This window comes from Betta splendens, chromosome 5 (genome assembly GCF_900634795.4).
Source record: "Betta splendens chromosome 5, fBetSpl5.4, whole genome shotgun sequence".
Taxonomy (NCBI): domain Eukaryota; kingdom Metazoa; phylum Chordata; class Actinopteri; order Anabantiformes; family Osphronemidae; genus Betta; species Betta splendens.
In genome coordinates, this window is record NC_040885.2 from 11,118,805 (window position 1) to 11,137,118 (window position 18,314).

General features: G+C 44.6%; 4 protein-coding genes across 6 annotated transcripts; all 4 read left to right on the forward strand.

Annotated features, from left to right (window-relative positions):
• The first annotated feature begins 340 nt into the window (after positions 1–340).
• Positions 341–6,633, forward strand: fbxo42 (F-box protein 42). Of its 2 annotated transcripts, none has more exons than XM_029151311.3 (10): positions 341–662; positions 1,596–1,875; positions 2,091–2,207; positions 2,916–3,050; positions 3,357–3,510; positions 3,593–3,703; positions 4,214–4,310; positions 4,488–4,544; positions 4,650–4,766; positions 4,858–6,633. In XM_029151311.3, the coding sequence occupies exons 2-10, from the start codon at positions 1,602–1,604 to the stop codon at positions 5,911–5,913; spliced, it is 2,118 nt and encodes a 705-aa protein (XP_029007144.1). In that variant the 5' UTR covers positions 341–662; positions 1,596–1,601; the 3' UTR covers positions 5,914–6,633. The 2 variants fall into 2 exon arrangements, with proteins under 2 accessions (XP_029007144.1, XP_055365194.1); XM_055509219.1 differs by lacking the exon at positions 341–662 and adding an exon at positions 785–921.
• Positions 6,634–6,931: 298 nt separating this feature from the next.
• On the forward strand, positions 6,932–10,815 carry slc25a34 (solute carrier family 25 member 34). The gene is made up of 7 exons (XM_029151334.3): positions 6,932–7,320; positions 7,583–7,658; positions 7,784–8,441; positions 9,527–9,592; positions 9,688–9,840; positions 9,924–10,058; positions 10,142–10,815. Exons 3-7 carry the CDS (start codon positions 7,947–7,949, stop codon positions 10,328–10,330), a joined length of 1,038 nt encoding a protein of 345 aa, XP_029007167.1. The 5' UTR covers positions 6,932–7,320; positions 7,583–7,658; positions 7,784–7,946; the 3' UTR covers positions 10,331–10,815.
• A 135-nt stretch (positions 10,816–10,950) lies between these two features.
• LOC114855853 (transmembrane protein 82-like) lies at positions 10,951–13,112 on the forward strand. The gene is made up of 6 exons (XM_029151365.3): positions 10,951–11,201; positions 11,290–11,362; positions 11,447–11,633; positions 11,728–12,145; positions 12,235–12,419; positions 12,505–13,112. Exons 1-6 carry the CDS (start codon positions 11,066–11,068, stop codon positions 12,580–12,582), a joined length of 1,077 nt encoding a protein of 358 aa, XP_029007198.1. The 5' UTR covers positions 10,951–11,065; the 3' UTR covers positions 12,583–13,112.
• Positions 13,113–14,325: 1,213 nt separating this feature from the next.
• Positions 14,326–17,776, forward strand: fblim1 (filamin binding LIM protein 1). 2 transcript variants are annotated; one of them, XM_055509224.1, is made up of 8 exons: positions 14,326–14,884; positions 15,200–15,571; positions 15,766–15,908; positions 16,590–16,683; positions 16,796–16,965; positions 17,087–17,265; positions 17,345–17,465; positions 17,556–17,776. In XM_055509224.1, the coding sequence occupies exons 2-8, from the start codon at positions 15,220–15,222 to the stop codon at positions 17,664–17,666; spliced, it is 1,170 nt and encodes a 389-aa protein (XP_055365199.1). In that variant the 5' UTR covers positions 14,326–14,884; positions 15,200–15,219; the 3' UTR covers positions 17,667–17,776. The 2 variants fall into 2 exon arrangements, with proteins under 2 accessions (XP_055365199.1, XP_029007163.1); XM_029151330.3 differs by having other exon boundaries at positions 14,671–14,884; positions 15,200–15,559.
• The last annotated feature ends 538 nt before the right edge of the window (positions 17,777–18,314 follow it).

The window sequence follows — 18,314 nt, forward strand, 5'->3', positions numbered from 1 at the left end:
TAATTATATTCATAAGAAAGATCCTTCAAATGCCTGAATAAAAGCAAACTACCCTTCATACAAGTAATTATTGTTTAAGCACAAATTTTAATTTAAGTCCATCACCAGGTCCTTTTTTTGTTGATGTTCAGTGGGAGGGGGTTCTGTCCACACCAGTCCACCACTCCCTGGTACCCTGTGAAGTCACCACCCTGGATACATCCTACAATAGCAGAACAGCTTAACATTTACCAACAGTTATCATATATGGGAGGAACATCAGGGAGTTTGTAAAAATGTGAAAAAGAGAAACTGGCATCACAGTATTAGAAACTAAAAGTTGGTGTTCAGTTAATTTAGTGGTTTATATACTGCTTGCACACAGTGAGCATAAAGTATCCATATGTTTTTGAGGCCATCAGATTTAGTTCGGCAGATTTCATGGAGTAGTGCAACACGTTTGCCCACAGCAGCTGGGGGCGCAGTGCTCGGACTGAGCTCCCACCCTGGAACCAGAGGCGGTCGTCGGTAGTTGGAGCGTCGCTGTGTCGTGGACGACGCGGTTCACCGAGCGGAAGATGGCGACTGTTTGGAGGCTGCAGAGAAACCTCCGGAGCTGATACCGGGGGGGAGAAGATAAAAGACACACGCACGACCCACTTCAGAGCACATCTAAAACAACGGTATTAATAAAGCCGTGATATTTAGAGAGTGAGACTGTTAACGTTTCAGGGGGAATCCTAACCGAGAATCTGACGTTAAAGGTGCTAATTACAGCAGCCAGTCTCTGCTGCGGCTAGCGTTAGCTAACGTTAGCTAAGATTATAAGCAGTACACTAGACAAGATATCTGATAGCTTGTTAGCTACCAGGGTGAATCTGAAGGATGTCATGTTATTAAGATTACAAATAAGAGTGGCGTTACACATTTTTACAATCAGAGGTAATGCTATTTGAAAGATTTGAACATTTATCAGCATCTACTTTTAGCTAAAGAGTCAATGATAGCTAGCGGTAGCTGGGATGCTCATAAACGTTAGCTAGTGTCGCTAGCGGTTGCTAGCACGTTCTCTGGTTACATTCCGTAATGTTGAACGTTACACGCTGGTTGGTTTTGTAGCAAAAAGCCATACTTAGTTGAGCGTTTACGCTAGCAACAGAGTTCATTCGTTAGCACAAGGAGTTAACCTTGGGTAATCACTAGCCATTAGCATTAAACATATTTATAATGTGAATGCTAACTACAGCCAGTTGGATGTAGCCAACGAGGGACGAGCTGTGTGGAGAGGCCAGCTGCTCAATGTAAAGAAAAGGCACCACCCGTTTGAAACAATGGATGTTACAATTAAGCTGCTAAACACCTAACTGGCACAAAATGCCATAATAGTTACAGCCTGCAGTGGCAATAACTTTTTTTTGGTTGAGCTAACATCTCATCCTTGTTTGTTAAGGGCTTCATCCTCAGTACATTTGATTGCAGAAATTCAATTTAAATATATTCCACAGCTGTGAGGAGGATTTATTATAATAATGGATATATTGCAGTATCGTTATGTGTAGCTGAAGGTAAACATGAGCTTTAGCACATTACTAGCATGTCTTCCCATGTCTCAACAGACAATTATGTCCCGCTCTCTTGACAATGACGATGGATGCTTTGTTGCCATGGATACAGAAGATGATGGTACTGAGCCTGCCGGGATAACAGAGGATGTAGATGAAAAGATGGGGTCCTGCCGACAGGAAGGGAACATGGATAGTGGTGCCAAAGGAGAAGGGAGAACGATGGTGGAGCTGCCAGAGGAAGTTCTCGAATATATTCTGTCCTTCCTTTCACCTTACCAGGAGCACAAGACTGCTGCACTCGTATGTAAGCAGTGGTATCGCCTCATCAAAGGTATGTATTTTCCGCTTATGCAGCCCTGTAAAAGACTTAATTAAATGGTGGTCTGATTAACTTCACTGCATGAAAAGTTTACATTATGACATAGTAGTGAATTATACATTTGAATAAAACAATGACTTATTTGAATGTAATTTTGCTCCACTAAAAGTTTTAGACCTACCTAAATTTTATGTTTTTGTAAATTACTGATGTTCTGTCTGATGTAGGTGTTGCCCATCAGTGCTACCATGGTTTCTTGAGAGCTGTTCAGGAGGGAAATATCCAGTGGGAAAGTCGCACATACCCATATCCAGGAACCCCCATAACGCAGCGCTTCTCCCACAGTCAGTAGTCAAAATGGGTAGCACATGTTCAGAGTAGAATGACACCACATTTTCTGGCTTAGGAAATACTGACTGCAGAAGCTGGAGTACAGTACCACAAACAATTTAAAGCACTTTCTGTTGTGAATCAGATTATGTGTCCACGGTACAGCAGATAAAATGATCTGCACAAGATTAGTGCTTCATGAAAAGAGCAACATCAGTCACTTAATCCATTTAGTTGCCCGATGGACTCCAACATGACTGAAAATAGACCACTATGTAGCTAAAGTGCTCCAAACTATAGGGCAGCGTGCTCAACTGTGCAGGACGTCCGAATGCAGCATAATATTTTAAATGGGAACATTTTTTTTTAATTGATAATATAACACATACATCATGCATACAGTATTTGATGTTTAAATGAAAACACCCTTCTAATGTCCAGTCTGGGTTGTTTAAATTCTTACTGTGTGAGTCTTATCCCTGAAAGTAAAATGATTGAGGGGGCATTGTAACCCGCTTTTAGTAATGGTAAACACAGACACTTCAGAGGGAAGAGGCTTTTTCTGTTCTTATTTGTAGCCCTGGCCCGATGTTAGTAGTCCCATCAAAGGGCTGTATTTTCAGAAATACACAAACACTCTCACTAAACATATATGCAATTTTAATGTGTAGAGAAACAAAAATGCATCTTCTGTTGCTAATTTGTTTTCCTTTGGATTGCAGGTGCATGTTATTATGACTTAAACCAGTCCATGTATGTGTTTGGGGGTTGCACTCAAAGTAGCTGCAATGCTGCCTTTAATGATCTATGGAGACTTGACCTCAACAGTAAGGAGTGGATCCGCCCTTTAGCCTCAGGTACAAACATATTTGAAGCAAGTTTCTTTCCACAGCAGTAGTATGGAGGTAGCTGGAGTTAACGCCATGTGGTGTTTATACAAGAGGCACCACAGGAAGAGAGTAGTGAGATGCAGTTTGAGGTTTATTGCTGAAAATGTTAGAGCCTGTTAAAGATAGGATTGTGAATGTCACCTCTGCAAGAAAAGACATTGTACATTGTACTTGTGTTTAGGGTGCTATTACTTCAGTTTGAGCCTTGAGAAATTATAATTGCAACTACAACAATTGTCTACTATGGCATTACTTTGAGCTTTTCTTTCACAGGCTCTTATCCGTCTCCTAAAGCGGGAGCAACTCTAGTGATGCACAAAGATTTGTTAGTGCTCTTTGGGGGTTGGACTCGTCCCAGCCCATACCCACTGCACCAACCAGAACGATTTTTTGATGAAATCCACACCTACTCTCCTTCAAAGAACTGGTGAGAGTAATTCAAGCAGTGGATATAGAAATTTGGGTTCTTTTTTTCCACTCAACTTCTTCTCTATTTTGTTCTGTCTCAGGTGGAACTGTATAGTAACAACACATGGACCTCCTCCCATGGCCGGACATTCCTCTTCTGTAATTGGTAACACCATGGTGGTGTTTGGGGGATCATTAGGAGCACGTCAAATGTATGTTTGATGTTTCCTTTGTTATTACACATGTTGTATGTTGAGTATAGCATATTAAAGCTGAAATATATATATTTTAGGATGATGGTGCATCATGTTTGCAAAAGTAATTTGTTCTGTTGTTCTAAACGAGTTCAAATGCATCAGTGGGCCACTTTGCTGCTACATATCATGTTTCCTAATGAAATGTATAGAGTCTGTCTTTTGTCAAGAAAGGGCTTAAGAAGCTCTCAAAGTGACATTGTGATGTGTGAGATTAGTCTGTCTCTGTTGCATTTTCTTCTAGTGAGTACTCCAGCTCAGAGTGCAAACAACTGAAAAAAAAAACTGTGTGGACTAACATGACATGCAGGCACTGTGATGTGTCATTAGTAGGTTTTAAAAAGCACAAGTAAAAACTATGAAACATCTGAAACATTAGTTATGCAGAGCATGAAGTATATTAGTGCATGAAAAGTTGCCCATTGCACATAACTGTGTTTTCTGTCTCTCTGCCTTTTTTCTGAGCAGGAGTAATGAAGTCTGGGTGCTGGATCTGGAACAGTGGTCCTGGTCCAAACCACCGATATCTGGCTCATCGCCTCACCCACGAGGAGGCCAATCACAAGTAAGGATTTATTCAGATATTTCAAGCTACAAGATGATTTGTTCATGGGTAGTGTTCTACTCATTGAAACTGTATCATGTTTCAAATTTTTATGTAGTTTGTCAATGGGTGCAGTAGTTTCAGAAGCAGCTACGTGTTTTGCAAATTAAGTGATAATGTTCACATTTATTACCTTAGATTGTGATTGATGATCAGACATTGCTCATCTTGGGTGGATGTGGTGGTCCTAATGCAGTAAGTTTCTATTTTTTTCAACTTATACATATGCGTCTCCTAGCAGAGTGTTTATGTATGTAAAGTAGATAAGGTTTGACTTGTGCTTTCCCTTTTACCTTAAAGCTTCTTAAAGATGCCTGGCTTCTTCACATGGATGCACCACCGTGGAGGTGGCAGCAGCTGCAGGTAGAAAACGAGGACCATGGAGCCCCAGAGCTCTGGTGTCATCCAGCCTGTAGGGTAAGTGCCTCTTACACCTGTGTTGGTTGTGCACACAGATGTGAAATCAATCACTAATGTGTCATTTTCTTATTATCTTATTTACTTGCAGGTGGGACAGTGCGTGGTGGTATTTTCACAGGCTCCGTCCGGCCGTGCACCGCTCAGCCCAAGTCTTAACTCCCGACCCTCCCCAATAAGTGCCACCCCTGCCCCTCTGGGCCCTGAACCGCCTTCCTTGCGCTCTCAGTCTCCTGTTCGGAGTGGGGCTGCAGGTGTTGTCTTGGGAGCTGTTGAAGAGGCTCCATGTGTAAACGGTCGATGGGGCACGCTGAGACCCCGACCTTCAGCGAGAGGGAATGCCAGAGATGGAAGTCCATCCTCATCGCAGCAGCCATCTCCTTCGCAGGGCCCAGACAGCCCCCCTCTTCCTCCCCTTCACCAGTTATTAAATGGATCGTCCCCTTCACCTCGTACCAGCCCTGCTCAGGCTGCATCTCCCCCCTCTCGCCCCCACCTACCTGCCCCCATAGACTATGGCTGGGAGTCTCCCCCTTCTGCCTCCCACCACCCTGAGGCACCCAGCACCAATGGCCTGCATACGCCACCTTCTGTCTCCCCGCGTACTCCCCCAGGAGCAGTTTCCCCTGCTGCCTTACGACGAGGGCTCGAGGCAGTGAAAAACAGGTCTTCCTCGTCTTTACCGTCTTCATCGTCATCGTCTTCCCTTCATACACAAGGAGCTTCTTCTAGCGGAGGAAGTGTTGGAGGAGCGGGTCCCCCCGGTACCCCTCCGTCATCATCCTCCAGCCCACCACAAGCTGCGGGGGCCGATGGACATGCCATTCCACCTATTGCACGACGCCTCGGCCACCACCCGCCACAGAGCCTGAACGTAGGGAAACCTTTGTACCAGTCGCTCAACTGCAAACCCATGCAGATGTATGTGCTTGATGTGTCCCGAGCCAAATCTGCTGGGGTGGTGTCCTGGAGAGTTTACGGCAATGGGACCCCTGCTGCAGTCACAGGGCCACCAGAGACCAGCCTTCACACTGTGGTACAGGGCAGGGGGGAGCTTATCATTTTTGGGGGCCTCATGGACAAAAAACAGAATGTGAAGTACTACCCTAAAACCAACGCCTTGTACTTTGTACGCGCTAAAAGGTAATGCAGCTCCAGGTGGGACATGCTTCACCCTGTGACCACAAGGAAACTGACACACAAGGCCTTTTTTCTTTTAGAAGGATTATGGGGAAAAATATTGTTAGATGTTTCACTTCAGAAATTCACTATTCTCCCTTCTGCCTACTCCAAGCGATCAAAATAAAACACTTTAACTACACTTTGATAAAAAAACATTAGTTTGAATGAGAATCTTGATTTTGTGTGTGTGTGTGTGTGTGTGTGTGTGTGTGTGTGTGTGTGTGTGTGTGTGTGTGTGTGTGTGTGTGTGTGTGTGTGTGTGTGTGTGTGTGTGTGTGTGTGTGTGTGTGAGTGTGTGTGTGTGTGTGTGTGTGTGTGTGTGTGTGTGTGTGCTGTGATTAAAGAGAAGTGGACATGTTTTTGTTGTTCCTCAAAAAGTGATCAACCAAACAGTGATATTTCTGTTTCTCTCCTAAACTGAAAGTGAGGAACTGTGGAAGAAAGAATGGACGCTGTCGACAGAAACGGTTGATGACTACCTTGCTTTTTGTATCACTCTTGAAGCCTGCAATGTTTACATTAAAACCGTATGAGTGTTTTGTGTGTGTGAGTTGTGTGTGCACGGTGGTGGTTAAAAGTTGTTGACTCAACTGTGTCGGGGCCATGATGAGTGAAACGTGTGACGCTGTACTATAAACATAGTAAAACAATAAAGGCCTCCATGTTGGCGCTGTCAGTCCTGAAAGTGCTGCATTTTGTTTCTTTATTGAGGAAAACATCCAGTTTCTAGGTTAAATAGATCAACAAAAATATATCCTGTTTGTTTTATATGATGTGAGGTTTAATTCTCTTCGAGGCCACAGTTGCTGCAGAAGGCTGTCCTTTAGTGACCCGCATCCATGCAGCACAAAAGGCTAAGGTCGCTCAACTGAGTCATCTAAATTGCAAATAGCCTTTGGTATAAATATAGTTCATAGTAAATGCATATTCAAATAATGTTGAATGTTTTATTTACATTGAGGTTTATTTTAGTTGTACTTAGACAAATGTTAAATGTGTCTGTGTAAACAAGCCTTGTTTGTTAGTGTGGCTAAGCTCATCCCTACTATTTTTAGCAGGTTAACCTTGTTTCTGCACCTTTTTTTAAAATTTGGATCCTGCTCTCCTTTCCTCCCAGCGCTCCACCCCACCCCCCTGTCTGGACCAGCAATAACCTTTTACCCAGAGAGCTGCTATAGGAACGGAGCAGGGCTGGTGCAGAGCGGCGCTGCGTGATTGGTGCACACTCTGGGAAGCGGTGAGAAGGCAGACAGAACCGAAGCTGTATTGGCTCAGGCCTGATTTAGTGGGAGGGGACTTTGACAATGAGGACACATGTTTACAGTGATGAAGCATAGAGAAAGAATGGAGCCGGACAGGAGCACAGGATACGGTGAGTTTCTGAATGAGTCGTGCATTGCTGAGATATATTTTATAGCTTTTACAAAAGCACATTAAAGCAGTTTCTTCTTCTTTTAAGTATGTTTGTGTTACTTTGCATGTGTTTTGTTAGAGTAATTCTGACAGAAGTGGTGTGTGACTTGTGTTGGTTGGTGGCTTATGTGTGTTCTTGATTCATTTCTCTAGGATACAGCCTTTCATTTTTTTAAATTTACGTTTGCATTTATCATTCTCTTGGGTTTTTGCATTTTCAGATGAAGTCTTGCTGATTTTCCATATGATCAAAGTTTGGAGTTGGACTTCCTGATTCATTTCTGAACCGCCTGTTATGTAAGCTCAGCCACAATGTTTCAAGGAACACAACTTGATTATATGATTCAGAGCTCTCCCTCTCTCCTGTTATGAGCCCTTGCAAACATGAACATCTGTCAAAATAAAGGTAACTTCTCTTGCAGGTGGGCCCTGTCTTACACAGACCGATGCTTACCACAGAAAAACACTGACCCTGACATGTGGGATACTGAAGGAATGAAGGGCTGATTGCATTTGTTTCAAGTACTTCAGTCTGTCCTTGTTCCCTGTAAACAAGGAGGACCAGTTGTAAGGACTGTCTCTGGGATGTCCAGTGCTCAGCTGCTAAAAACTCCCCCTGACAAGCCTGTGCGTGGTGGATGCCACGGCATGGCTTCTCCCGTGTCCAACGTGCCCCTCGGAGTGTTCGGACCCTCGCCGCCCCCTCCAGCCGTCTGGCCTCCTCTGGATTTCGCCCTGGGTGCGCTTGCCTGTTGTGCAGCCTGCGTGTTCACCAATCCTCTGGAGGTCGTGAAGACCCGTTTGCAGCTCCAGGGAGAGCTGTGTGCGCGAGGGTCCTATCAGAGACACTACCGCGGCGTCCTGCAGGCCCTGTGGGTGGTGGGTCGCACGGACGGGCTCCGGGGCCTGCAGAAGGGGCTCTCAGCTGGACTCATCTACCAGGGTGTGATGAATGGTGTGAGACTGGGCTGCTACTCCTACTGTGAAGCTCTGGGCATCACCTCCTTTTCAGGGGGCAGTCTTCTGTCAGGGGCGGGGGCCGGGGCACTGGGCGCTTTCATTGCCTCACCTTTTTACCTGGTAAGTTGTCCATGCAGTCGCTCACCATAAAATGCATGTCTGTCATGACTGAGTTGTTTGACATATTGAGGTTGGCCACATAACAAAGATAAATGGTTATAAACACAATAGGAGGTTTATGACTTCTAACATATCAGCCATTGTGTCCTTGCGATGGTTTCTGTTGTACTGTTTGTGTGTGAGCAAGGTCAAATATTGGCCCATTATGAAGCAGTAACTGTGTTTATTATTAACAGTCAATCACCTGATTAGGTTACACTCAACCTGTAAGTGTAACATGTTAAAATAACAGCAAACATAATGACCAGAGGGTCACTGTGTACGATGTCTTCAGCTGTATTCTAGAGTAGACTTGTAAGAGGTTTTATCTTATCACACTTTTCATGCAAATGAGCTGATTGAATGAGCCACATGTTCATCTGTTTGCAGAAAGCAGCTCATGTTTGCACCTACTGAAACTGTATCATGGCTGACAAACCACTATTACTGTAGATCCAGTTTGGTCAGTCTTCTTCAAACAACCTACAACAGACGTTGGTGACATTAACTTACACAATGCAATTTGTAAAACCATTTAGTGTGTTGTGTGTTAAGGGTTCATTTAAACCTTGCAAAGTTAGAATGAGAATCAGACTAAAGGAATTCAAAGAAGGCTCCCGTTTCACCGCATGGTTTCCTGTTTGTCCTATTTTAAGCGACAGTGTTGTTGTTTTTCTGACTTTGTAAACCATCTTCTGCACCCTCATTGAAAGACAATATTGTGAGACGACATGCTTGCCTACATGTAGGTCACTAAAAATACCCTGCACACAGCTTCAGCCTACACACTGGTGCCAACAACGTACAGCATTTTGTGGCTCCCTGCTGTGCACAGGGAAAGAGCTGCTGAGGGGGTTGGTGAATGAATCACCGAAGAACTTCCTGATCGAAGATGTTATGCAACCGACGCCTTCTGAACATTAACAGAGTCACCTGTGATTGTTACATAAAGTTCGCCTCCAACTTAGTGATCAGTCCGTTTTTACCCATGATTGTATTGAGCTGTTCACTGTGTGTTAAAATGATTGATGAATGGTTCGTTATAGGTCAAGACCCATCTGCAGGCCCAGACTGTACAGGCCATAGCAGTGGGTCACCAGCACAACCATGTGGTAAGACGCTTTTTCTGCATTTATTTAGTAGTATGCACTAAATATTATATTCTAAATATTATAGTGAGTTGTTCTTTTGTTGATTTTTATTTCAGGGGGTGTCCGATGCCTTCGTCACCATCTATAGACGAGAAGGTTTGATTGGTCTGTGGAGGGGTGTGAACGGGGCCGTGCCTCGTGTAATGGTGGGATCAGCTGCTCAGCTGGCAACCTTCACCTCGGCCAAGGACTGGGTGACACATTCCCAGGTAGTTGATCTGAACAAGTCGCAGTTAACACAAGGCATGAAACCGAAGAGCTGTCCTCACGGCATCTGTCGTTTATCCCGCAGTGGTTTAGTCCCAGCAGCTGGCTCAGTGCTTTGATAGCCGCCATGGTCAGCGGAGTCGCTGTGGCCATCAGCATGACGCCATTTGACGTCATTAGCACCCGACTCTACAACCAACCGGTGGACGAGTTCCGCAGGGTGCGTTTAAATGACTGATGAAGTCAGTCCTGATGTGATTTGATGGATGATAACACTCTCTGTTTTCTCTGCTGGGCTTTCAGGGTCGCCTGTATCATGGCTTTTCAGACTGCATGCTGAAGGTGTGCCAGGCTGAGGGCCTGCTGGGCTTGTACAAAGGCATGGGTCCTGTCTTCCTTCGCTTGGCTCCTCACACGGTGCTCAGCATGCTGTTCTGGGATCTGATGAGACAACAGACAGTGAAGGGCCACCAGAGCAAAGGAAGGAGCTAAACCGTTCCCACATATTGTACAAGCATTTGACTGCTAGAAAATGGTCCGTGGGTTAAAGAAACCTGATTTTAAGGAAGCATCTGAGATGAACATTCTCCGGCCTCTGGCAGGAAGTGACTTTCCACATTGTCAAACTATAACTTCATGTGATGGAGGATGACCAGTAGGAACGTCTTAAATAGGGACACAAAACATGACAAACGCATGTTGACAAATGATCCAGCTGCACTTTAATATACCTCAAAGAATCTATAAGCAATCGCTCCGACTCTCACAGAACTCTCACAGATCTGAAATAAATGGTTAAAAAACATTTTGGGTTCATTGAAAAGTAAACTTTAGAGAATATTCCAGGTTTCTAATGGTGTGTGTGACGTGTCTGTAATGTAAAAAAAAGATGCGTGATGGAGATGTTTTTATTTCCTCAGAATTTGTTTTGTATCCAGAATGACTGTCTGTTTAAAATACATGAAATATAAAATCAAGTAAGCAAAGTGTGGTCTTTGAAACACAACTTAAACTAAACTAATTGTCTTTCTGAGAGGACTTTCAGCCTCTTTAAAGGGAAATTGATTAGATTTACCCAGAGTGAAATCCCTTTTGACCCTTGGAACCGTAGCATGAGAGGCAGTCAGACGTGAAGAGGTGAAGGCATCGTGAACCTTAACCTTTACCTAATGTTCACCTACTGGTTGCATCTTAGAAAATTAGCATGAAGTGACTTCAGTTCTACAGATGGTAGTAGTGAGTGAGAGATTAGTGCTGTGTGTGTGTCCTCGAGAAACCAGTAAAATGTTTCTCCTCTCTGGGATCCTGAGAACCTTTGAATGGACGCCTTTTTTTTCAAACCCAGTTGAGTGCTCTCTCCAAGGTTGGTTGATGTGTTTTGTGTTCATGTTCTATCTCTCCCCACTGAAGGGTAAAGAAATGGTTTTAGTTGTGGTGTTTGTGATTCAAAGGTCTAGTGGGCGCGTGTGGAGTCTCAGTCCTGTGCAACCTGGCGAGAGTTTATTACTTCGTTCAGACGTGCAAGTGAGTTTCTACTAAAATAAACACTAATTAAAACAAACCAACTTTTAAAATCTACGAGTTATTTCAGTTTTTCCTTCCATACAGTGCCTCAGAAGCTGAGAGCAAAGAGAGGTCATCCTCCGCCGGCAGTGCTCGTACCCCAACGTGGACAACGACGCTCCGGTTCTGGGTCCTGTGTGTCCTCCTGTCTCTGCTGGGACAGCGGGTTTGTTCTCTCATAGTCCTGGAGTTCACTGTCAGGTCTGTTTCTGCCTGGACGTCAGCTGGACTGGTGAGGAGCTCAAACTAACATGTTGTTGGGTTTATATTCATCATATTGATCTTCCTGACTTTAAATAAACCCATTTCACTCAATGTTTGCGCAGGAGTCCCGTGGTGGAAACACGGACATCCTCCTGATCCAGTGTCAGTTCTCCCTGGGCTGCGGCCTCGTGTGTCTTCTGGCCTTTCTCCATCAGGGGGCTCCACACAGCTGGGCCTGCCTGTGTCTGGCGGCCGGGCTCAGCTGGGCGCTGGCAGGCCTCAGTCACAGCCTGTGGAGCCATGTGGCCAAGCTCTACCCGCTGCATAGCACAGAGCGTTACTGTGGGAAATGCATCACCCTGCTGACCTCCGGACACAACGTACTGGCTTCTCTGCACAGAGTGGTTATCTTGGCTTTTGCTCTAGCGACTGTGGCTGCCGCCGCAACGGTTTATGGACAGTTCCTGGTCCAGAAGGATGCTCTCAAGTTTTGGATTCCCCTGACTCTCTGCTACACTGCTGTGGTGGTTTATAGTCCAGGTGACGGGCCGGGCAGCTATGTGGAAAATGAAATCTTCTACAGAAATGACACAAGCAATAAAATGATACCTTTTTCACTTTTCTTGCAGAGGATCAGCACCAACAGAGCGGGACAGACACCCTGTTACAGACGGCATTCCAGCGGCTGGGAGCCTTATTAGTGCTGATGCTGACAGTGGGCGACTGGTCTGATTTCTTCCAAGTCTTCATCACTTTCCTGGGTGAAGCTGTCTGTCTGCTGCCTTCTCAAGACCTGCTGGAAGCCGTGCTAGAGGTCTGCATCTAATATTTACTGTAACTGCACTAGTCTTAGCTTCATTAAATATCTAATATGTTTTCTTGTTATGTTTTATTTTCAGGATAACACAGACATTGCTTTGAGTCACGAACAGAGCTCCAGACACACAAGGATGAAACGCACAAGACACTCATCCTGAATCACAATGAAATGATTATTGTTGCTTCACTGTGTGATGATAATTGTGTAGTGACTTTCACAGCTGTTTGAAACTGAAGGAGTTTGTAACGTTACACCGCGTTGCAGCTGCTGTTTTGTTTCCTGCGTGAACATGAAGATTCAAGACCCTGGGCTCAGAGGATTAGTAGCGTCGGCAAATCTGACTCATGAAATATTTTCTTTTCGCTATGACGATGCACTTATGTTTGTTGCTAGACGTATATGTAAAAAAATAACCATAAAATGTATTAAATATTCTGTACGCAGTTTTTTCTGCTTTTGGTTAAAGTAGTTTTAATAAAAGTAAATAGATCAGAGCCAAACCAGCACAAAATGGAGTAAGACAGGCAAGAATGAAGCGTGATGCATGAGTTGAGATGCTTTCTGATTACATGTACATTCTACACATCACATCATCAAAGGAACCAAAAAACAAATGTTTATTTGAATATGCTTATAAAATGAGACACTAACACCGATGGTGGACATATGGCTTCAATTAAAACAGGAGGAACCGCCCGTTTTATGCATAAGTTACTTGTCAAAAGAATAAACAATCCTAGTGATGTCATCAATTTTAGCTTATCGTGGATCTTGGCTGCAAATCTGCCATAACTTAAGAAGCAGGAATGTAGGTCCCAGTGAGGTCTGATGAAAGACTTTCTACTGTTGTATAATGGGAAATGTAGGCACTTAAAGCCTTTTTTTAGACTTAATGTCAGACTATTGTGGCCCGTGCTCCTTAGCTTTGCAGCGTTTCGCCTTTCTCCACCCCCACAGATGTTTACAGTTAGGAAATCAGCAGCAAACGTAATTGTAAACATCCAATTGTTGTTCTCATGTGGCGTGTTTCTTCCCGTTCCTTTTCCTTGGTTTAATTCTCTTTGGTCTCATTTTGCACCTCCACCGAAGCAAGTAAAAAGAAGAACCTCCCTATCATTTTTCTGAGTAAATTGAAACGTCGTGCTGTTAGAAGCAGTGGTGGGGTTCAGGGGGTTTAATGATGATTTGGGCTGTTGGGAGGAGAGGGGGGAGCACGGAGGTCTGGGGATTGTGTCATTAGTAGGCATGCTCCCTCCTGCAGCTGTGACATCACTGCAGCATTCCTTTCCACAGAACTAGAACAACAGAGACCCCCATCACTCCCTTCATCTCCCGTTAACCCTCTCCCACTCATTTCCTCCTCTTCCCCTTTTCCCCGTCATGTTTTACTCCACATTTAGCTCCTCGTGTCGATCTGCTGCTCGAAGACCAGACATCACGCTTGGCTTGAATAACGAAACCGTGACATGTGCTGATCAGCCGGCCCGATAGCAGCAAATGCAACAAAGCCGCTTTTTCACTGTTTTTTCACCGTTCCCCTCACTGTCCCTGATATACCAACATCTCCTGCTGCACAATGGCCTGATTCATTGCACTGCAACGCTCTTGCACAGCTGAAGACAAAACGCCTCAGCAGCGTCTGATAAAGTCCAGCATACGCGACCAGAGCGGTCGCTCCCCTCTGGGTGTCCATGAAGTACGAATGGAAGCAAGGCCGAGACCCTGATGGTGATTCAAGGCTAAAGTGATATAATGTAGTGGGGGAAGGGAAAAGGGAAAGAGGGAGAAGAAAAAGGGAGGCAGACTCGATGAGGGAGGTAGGGAAAATAAAGCTGACAGGACAATAAGGGCAGAGCTGAGCAGGAAAGAGAGCGAGGACGGATTGAGATAGAGCTGCTGCAAAGGGCAGGTAGAGTCACATCCTGCAGGCAGGCTGCGCGATAGAGGGGTAGGAGGTGTCTGTGTGTCGGCACTTGTCTATTTAAGGGCGAAAAGCTTTCAGGCAACTTCACCAAACCCAGACGTGCGTGCGCTAAAAGTCTGTGTACTTTGGCCGAGATTGCACAAGTGCTGCGTGACGCAGCGCGTGCGAGCGCGCGTGCGTGCGTGCGTGCGTACGTGCGCGCCCGCCGCCGTGCGTGGGCCTGCCAGGCCTTCATAGTGGATGCATGTGTCATGTTTTTTACTGCCTGAGATTAACTGTTCACCTTTTACGGTTGGGAGGGAGGTGGTATTGTCACTCAGCTAGGGAAGGAGGAGGGGTCGACGGCCGAGGGAGCTGGGGAGGGAGGTGCAGAAGGAAAAGGAGTGGCCTTTTGCAGATAGTCGCCCTCTCCGCCGGAGTGAAGTCTTCTCACTGTGGCAACTTATAGGAGGGAAAACAAACCAGCAGTTTTCTGATAACAAGGAAGGACAAAGGAGGAAGGAGGCGGCTGGCCTAACACCACATTTTCTCACAGGTACGTAATATGGCAGCTCACAGCCTGTGTGAGGGGGTCAAAGCAAAGAGATGATTCCCATTTGTGCTTTCTGCCTCTGAAACCAATCATTATGGATAATGAAGGTTGTGAGTGTGTGAGTTTCACTCTCTGAAGAGTGAGCTCTCCCTCAGTGTTTAATCAGAGGGTGTGATCACATAGTTTAAATATGATTGAGGTGACAGCGATAATGTAACATGTTTACGCTTGTGTCTTATTCTTAGAGGCGTAGTTAACAAAGAGAGAGCGAGATGTCGATTCTAAGATGCGTTTCGTTTTGTGCCATTGTTTCTCCAGCGGGGACTTCAAAGCAGCACATGCTGCATGCGGCCATGGCATCAGCAGCTCCACCAAAAAGGATGGTGTCCTCGGTCTTCATCACCCTGGCGCCTCCGTACCGGGCCACTGTGACGCAGCAGCAGCCCGCCCTCCAGGCTCACGGTTCCCCAGCGAGAGACACGCAGCACGCCGCGCTGCGGGTCGGCCCCGGCGACAGCATCCCTGCCCCCAGACACGGCACAGGCGACCACCCGGCGCCAGGGCCTCACAGAAGCGTCGACAAGCCCCGGGAGCGAGCTTTAGACAGCGCTAGTCCCAAAGCAGTCCAGCGTGAACCTAGCAGGGAGAAGCTGCAAAAAGGCGACAGGGGTTCTGCAGGTATCTGTGACGGTACCTACTTTGAGTACTACTACTACTGTGCGTTGGACAAACCTGAACTGTACCTGTGTTGGACAGAAGCCTACTGCATTAATGCACAACTTAGTCACCAGCACAAAGAAAATAAATAGCCCCAGAAGATGCTGCTTGCTTCTTACAAATACTGTTTTAATATACAGCTGAAATGTCTCCATCTTGCCCCTCAGAGCGCTCCCCTCCTCCCGCTTCAAAGCCTTCGTCTCTGGGAACAGCGCTCGCTCAAGAATCAGCACCTCCACCCCGTCCTCCAGGCCAGACACCACCTTCCCACACCCCTACCCCAAGCCAGCAGCCGCTTTACAACAGAGAGGTATGCACCCGTGTTACCAGTCACATTTACATGATTCAGACCTTTATTCTGTAAAAACACTCCCCTTTCCCCAGTTATTTTCCCCTAGAGTAAAAAAATCATTTTTATAATAATGAAGGATAGCAACTTTCCACAACCTTTCCACATATTATGTTCTGCGCTTTAGTGGCTTTAAAGAACAATCTGCAAAAGACATTATGACGAAACAACAGCTGTATTTTAAATTTGCAATTTACACATTCGCCTTTCACCGAGATCCTTTCAAATACTTTTAAGAACCATGTTGTTCACTTCGGCACCAGCCTCTCTGTGTGTAAAAGCAAAGACAGCTCATGAAATGGAGCTAGGTCTCAAAATGTGGGCTACAGTTTCATTCGTGTGCTTTTTGTCTGCATTTCTGTGAATTCATTGTTTTAATTTTATTGTATGTCATACATGGAAATAATGATGACAGACATCTTCTTATGAAATTAATTTCACCATATTTAATTGTTTAACTTGAGGAAAAAATATTGTCACCCTGTGAAAATTTTCCAGCATTTTCAAGTTTTAACTTTACCACCTTTCTGAAAATATTCCCTTTCTAGCATCTAACATGAACGCTAGATTTTCAATATGAGGTCAAACTTCTCTCAGCTTAAAGTTTAGTATTGAAATATTTGTATGTGCTTTGCTTTTAAGATGGAAACAAAGACACCATCTAGTGGGTCAAACCAGGATGAACAGCCCCAGACAACCTATAATAACGGCCAAGACACAAGCAAAAAGTGCAAAGGTAACGCAGTTAAAATGTTCACATCTACCACTCAGGGTTGAATCTGTTATGCTTTCATATCCCATATGGCACTAATAGCTGCTCTGACACTGAATATTTGTGTATTATACAGAGGTGTGTGGCTTCTGTCGGAAGCCTGTGGCTTTGACCGAACCTGCGATAGAGGCCTTAAACAGAACTTACCACGATAGTTGCTTCCAGTGTAGATCCTGTCACATCCCCCTGGCTGGTAAACAGTACTACAACAAGTCAGGAATCCCGCTGTGTGAAGCCTGCTATCAGGTGGGTGCAACTTCAACAAGCCTTATGTAGGACCACATGCATTCTCATTGACCCAGTTACTTGTGATAATATCTGTATTGTGGTAGTTTACGAAAGTGCATTCAATCCATCTGTGTCTTAGGCAAGCCTGGAACTCTGCTGGTCCTGCGGGGAGGTTATAACAGATCACGTGATCCGTGCACTGGAGCGAGCGTACCATTTGTCTTGTTTCACCTGTATCACATGCAAGCAACAAATTGGCGAGCAAGCCTTTGCACAGGGAGAAGTTGGAGAGGTGTACTGCCTACAGGACTACTACAAGTAGGAGTTGGATTTCAACAAATATCATAAATAAAAAAAGTTGCCCTGTTAATATTTTATAACACATTGTCCAATGTAGGAAGTACGCTCCATTGTGTAACAACTGTAAGCATCTCATCATTCCCAAAGAGGATGGTACTGACAGCTACACTGTTGAGTGTCTGGGACGCTCCTATCATGAGAACTGCTATCGATGTGAGGTAAGCAGTGTACAGACTCCCTGTCAAGTATGCAAACATGCAGACACACATTATTGACCAGCGTGAATCAACCTTGCATGTTGTCTGCAGATCTGTATCATCCAGCTGTCTCCTGAACCCAATGAGCACGGATGCTATCCTTTAGATGGGAAGCTGCTCTGCAAATCTTGCCACCTGGACCTGCTTTCTGGCCAGCACTAACACTGGTCCCACTAGCCCGGGATAAACTGCAACCGATGAAAAAGTGCCTTAAGCCTCGGCTTTAGGAGATGCAAGGCTGTGCATTTGCATTTAAAAGTCTAATGAACAACTCCCACAAATCTTTTTTCCTTTAATCATAAACAGAATATGATTGTTTTTTTACAATATATCATGCTTTCTGAAGACTCTCTTTTATACTTGATAATTTTGCACTCAATAAACTCTACATAATGCACCAAATATATTTATACGAGTTTTCAAAAACGCATATCAAGTCTATTTAGATTTTTGTTACTCTCACCCACATTACTTCTTTAGATAGAAAAAAAGCTGTAGATGTAAAGTAAACTAATATATTTAATCTTATGGCAGGCTTCAATAATAAATAAATAAATATATTTCATATATCAAAGTACTAAGATGTAGAAATATAAATAAATATTGCAAGATAATTGCTCATTGGTTATTTGGAGGTCAACACACATTTACTCTTATTCTTTCACAGGATGGTTCACATCATTCACAGGCACAAATTGAACTATTTGAGTTATGGACTGAATGCGGTTTATTTTTAAACTTGATAATTCTACTGACCTACAGTACTGATCTAGATCAGTTAGAAACCTTCAGGCAACCAATTCAACTAAA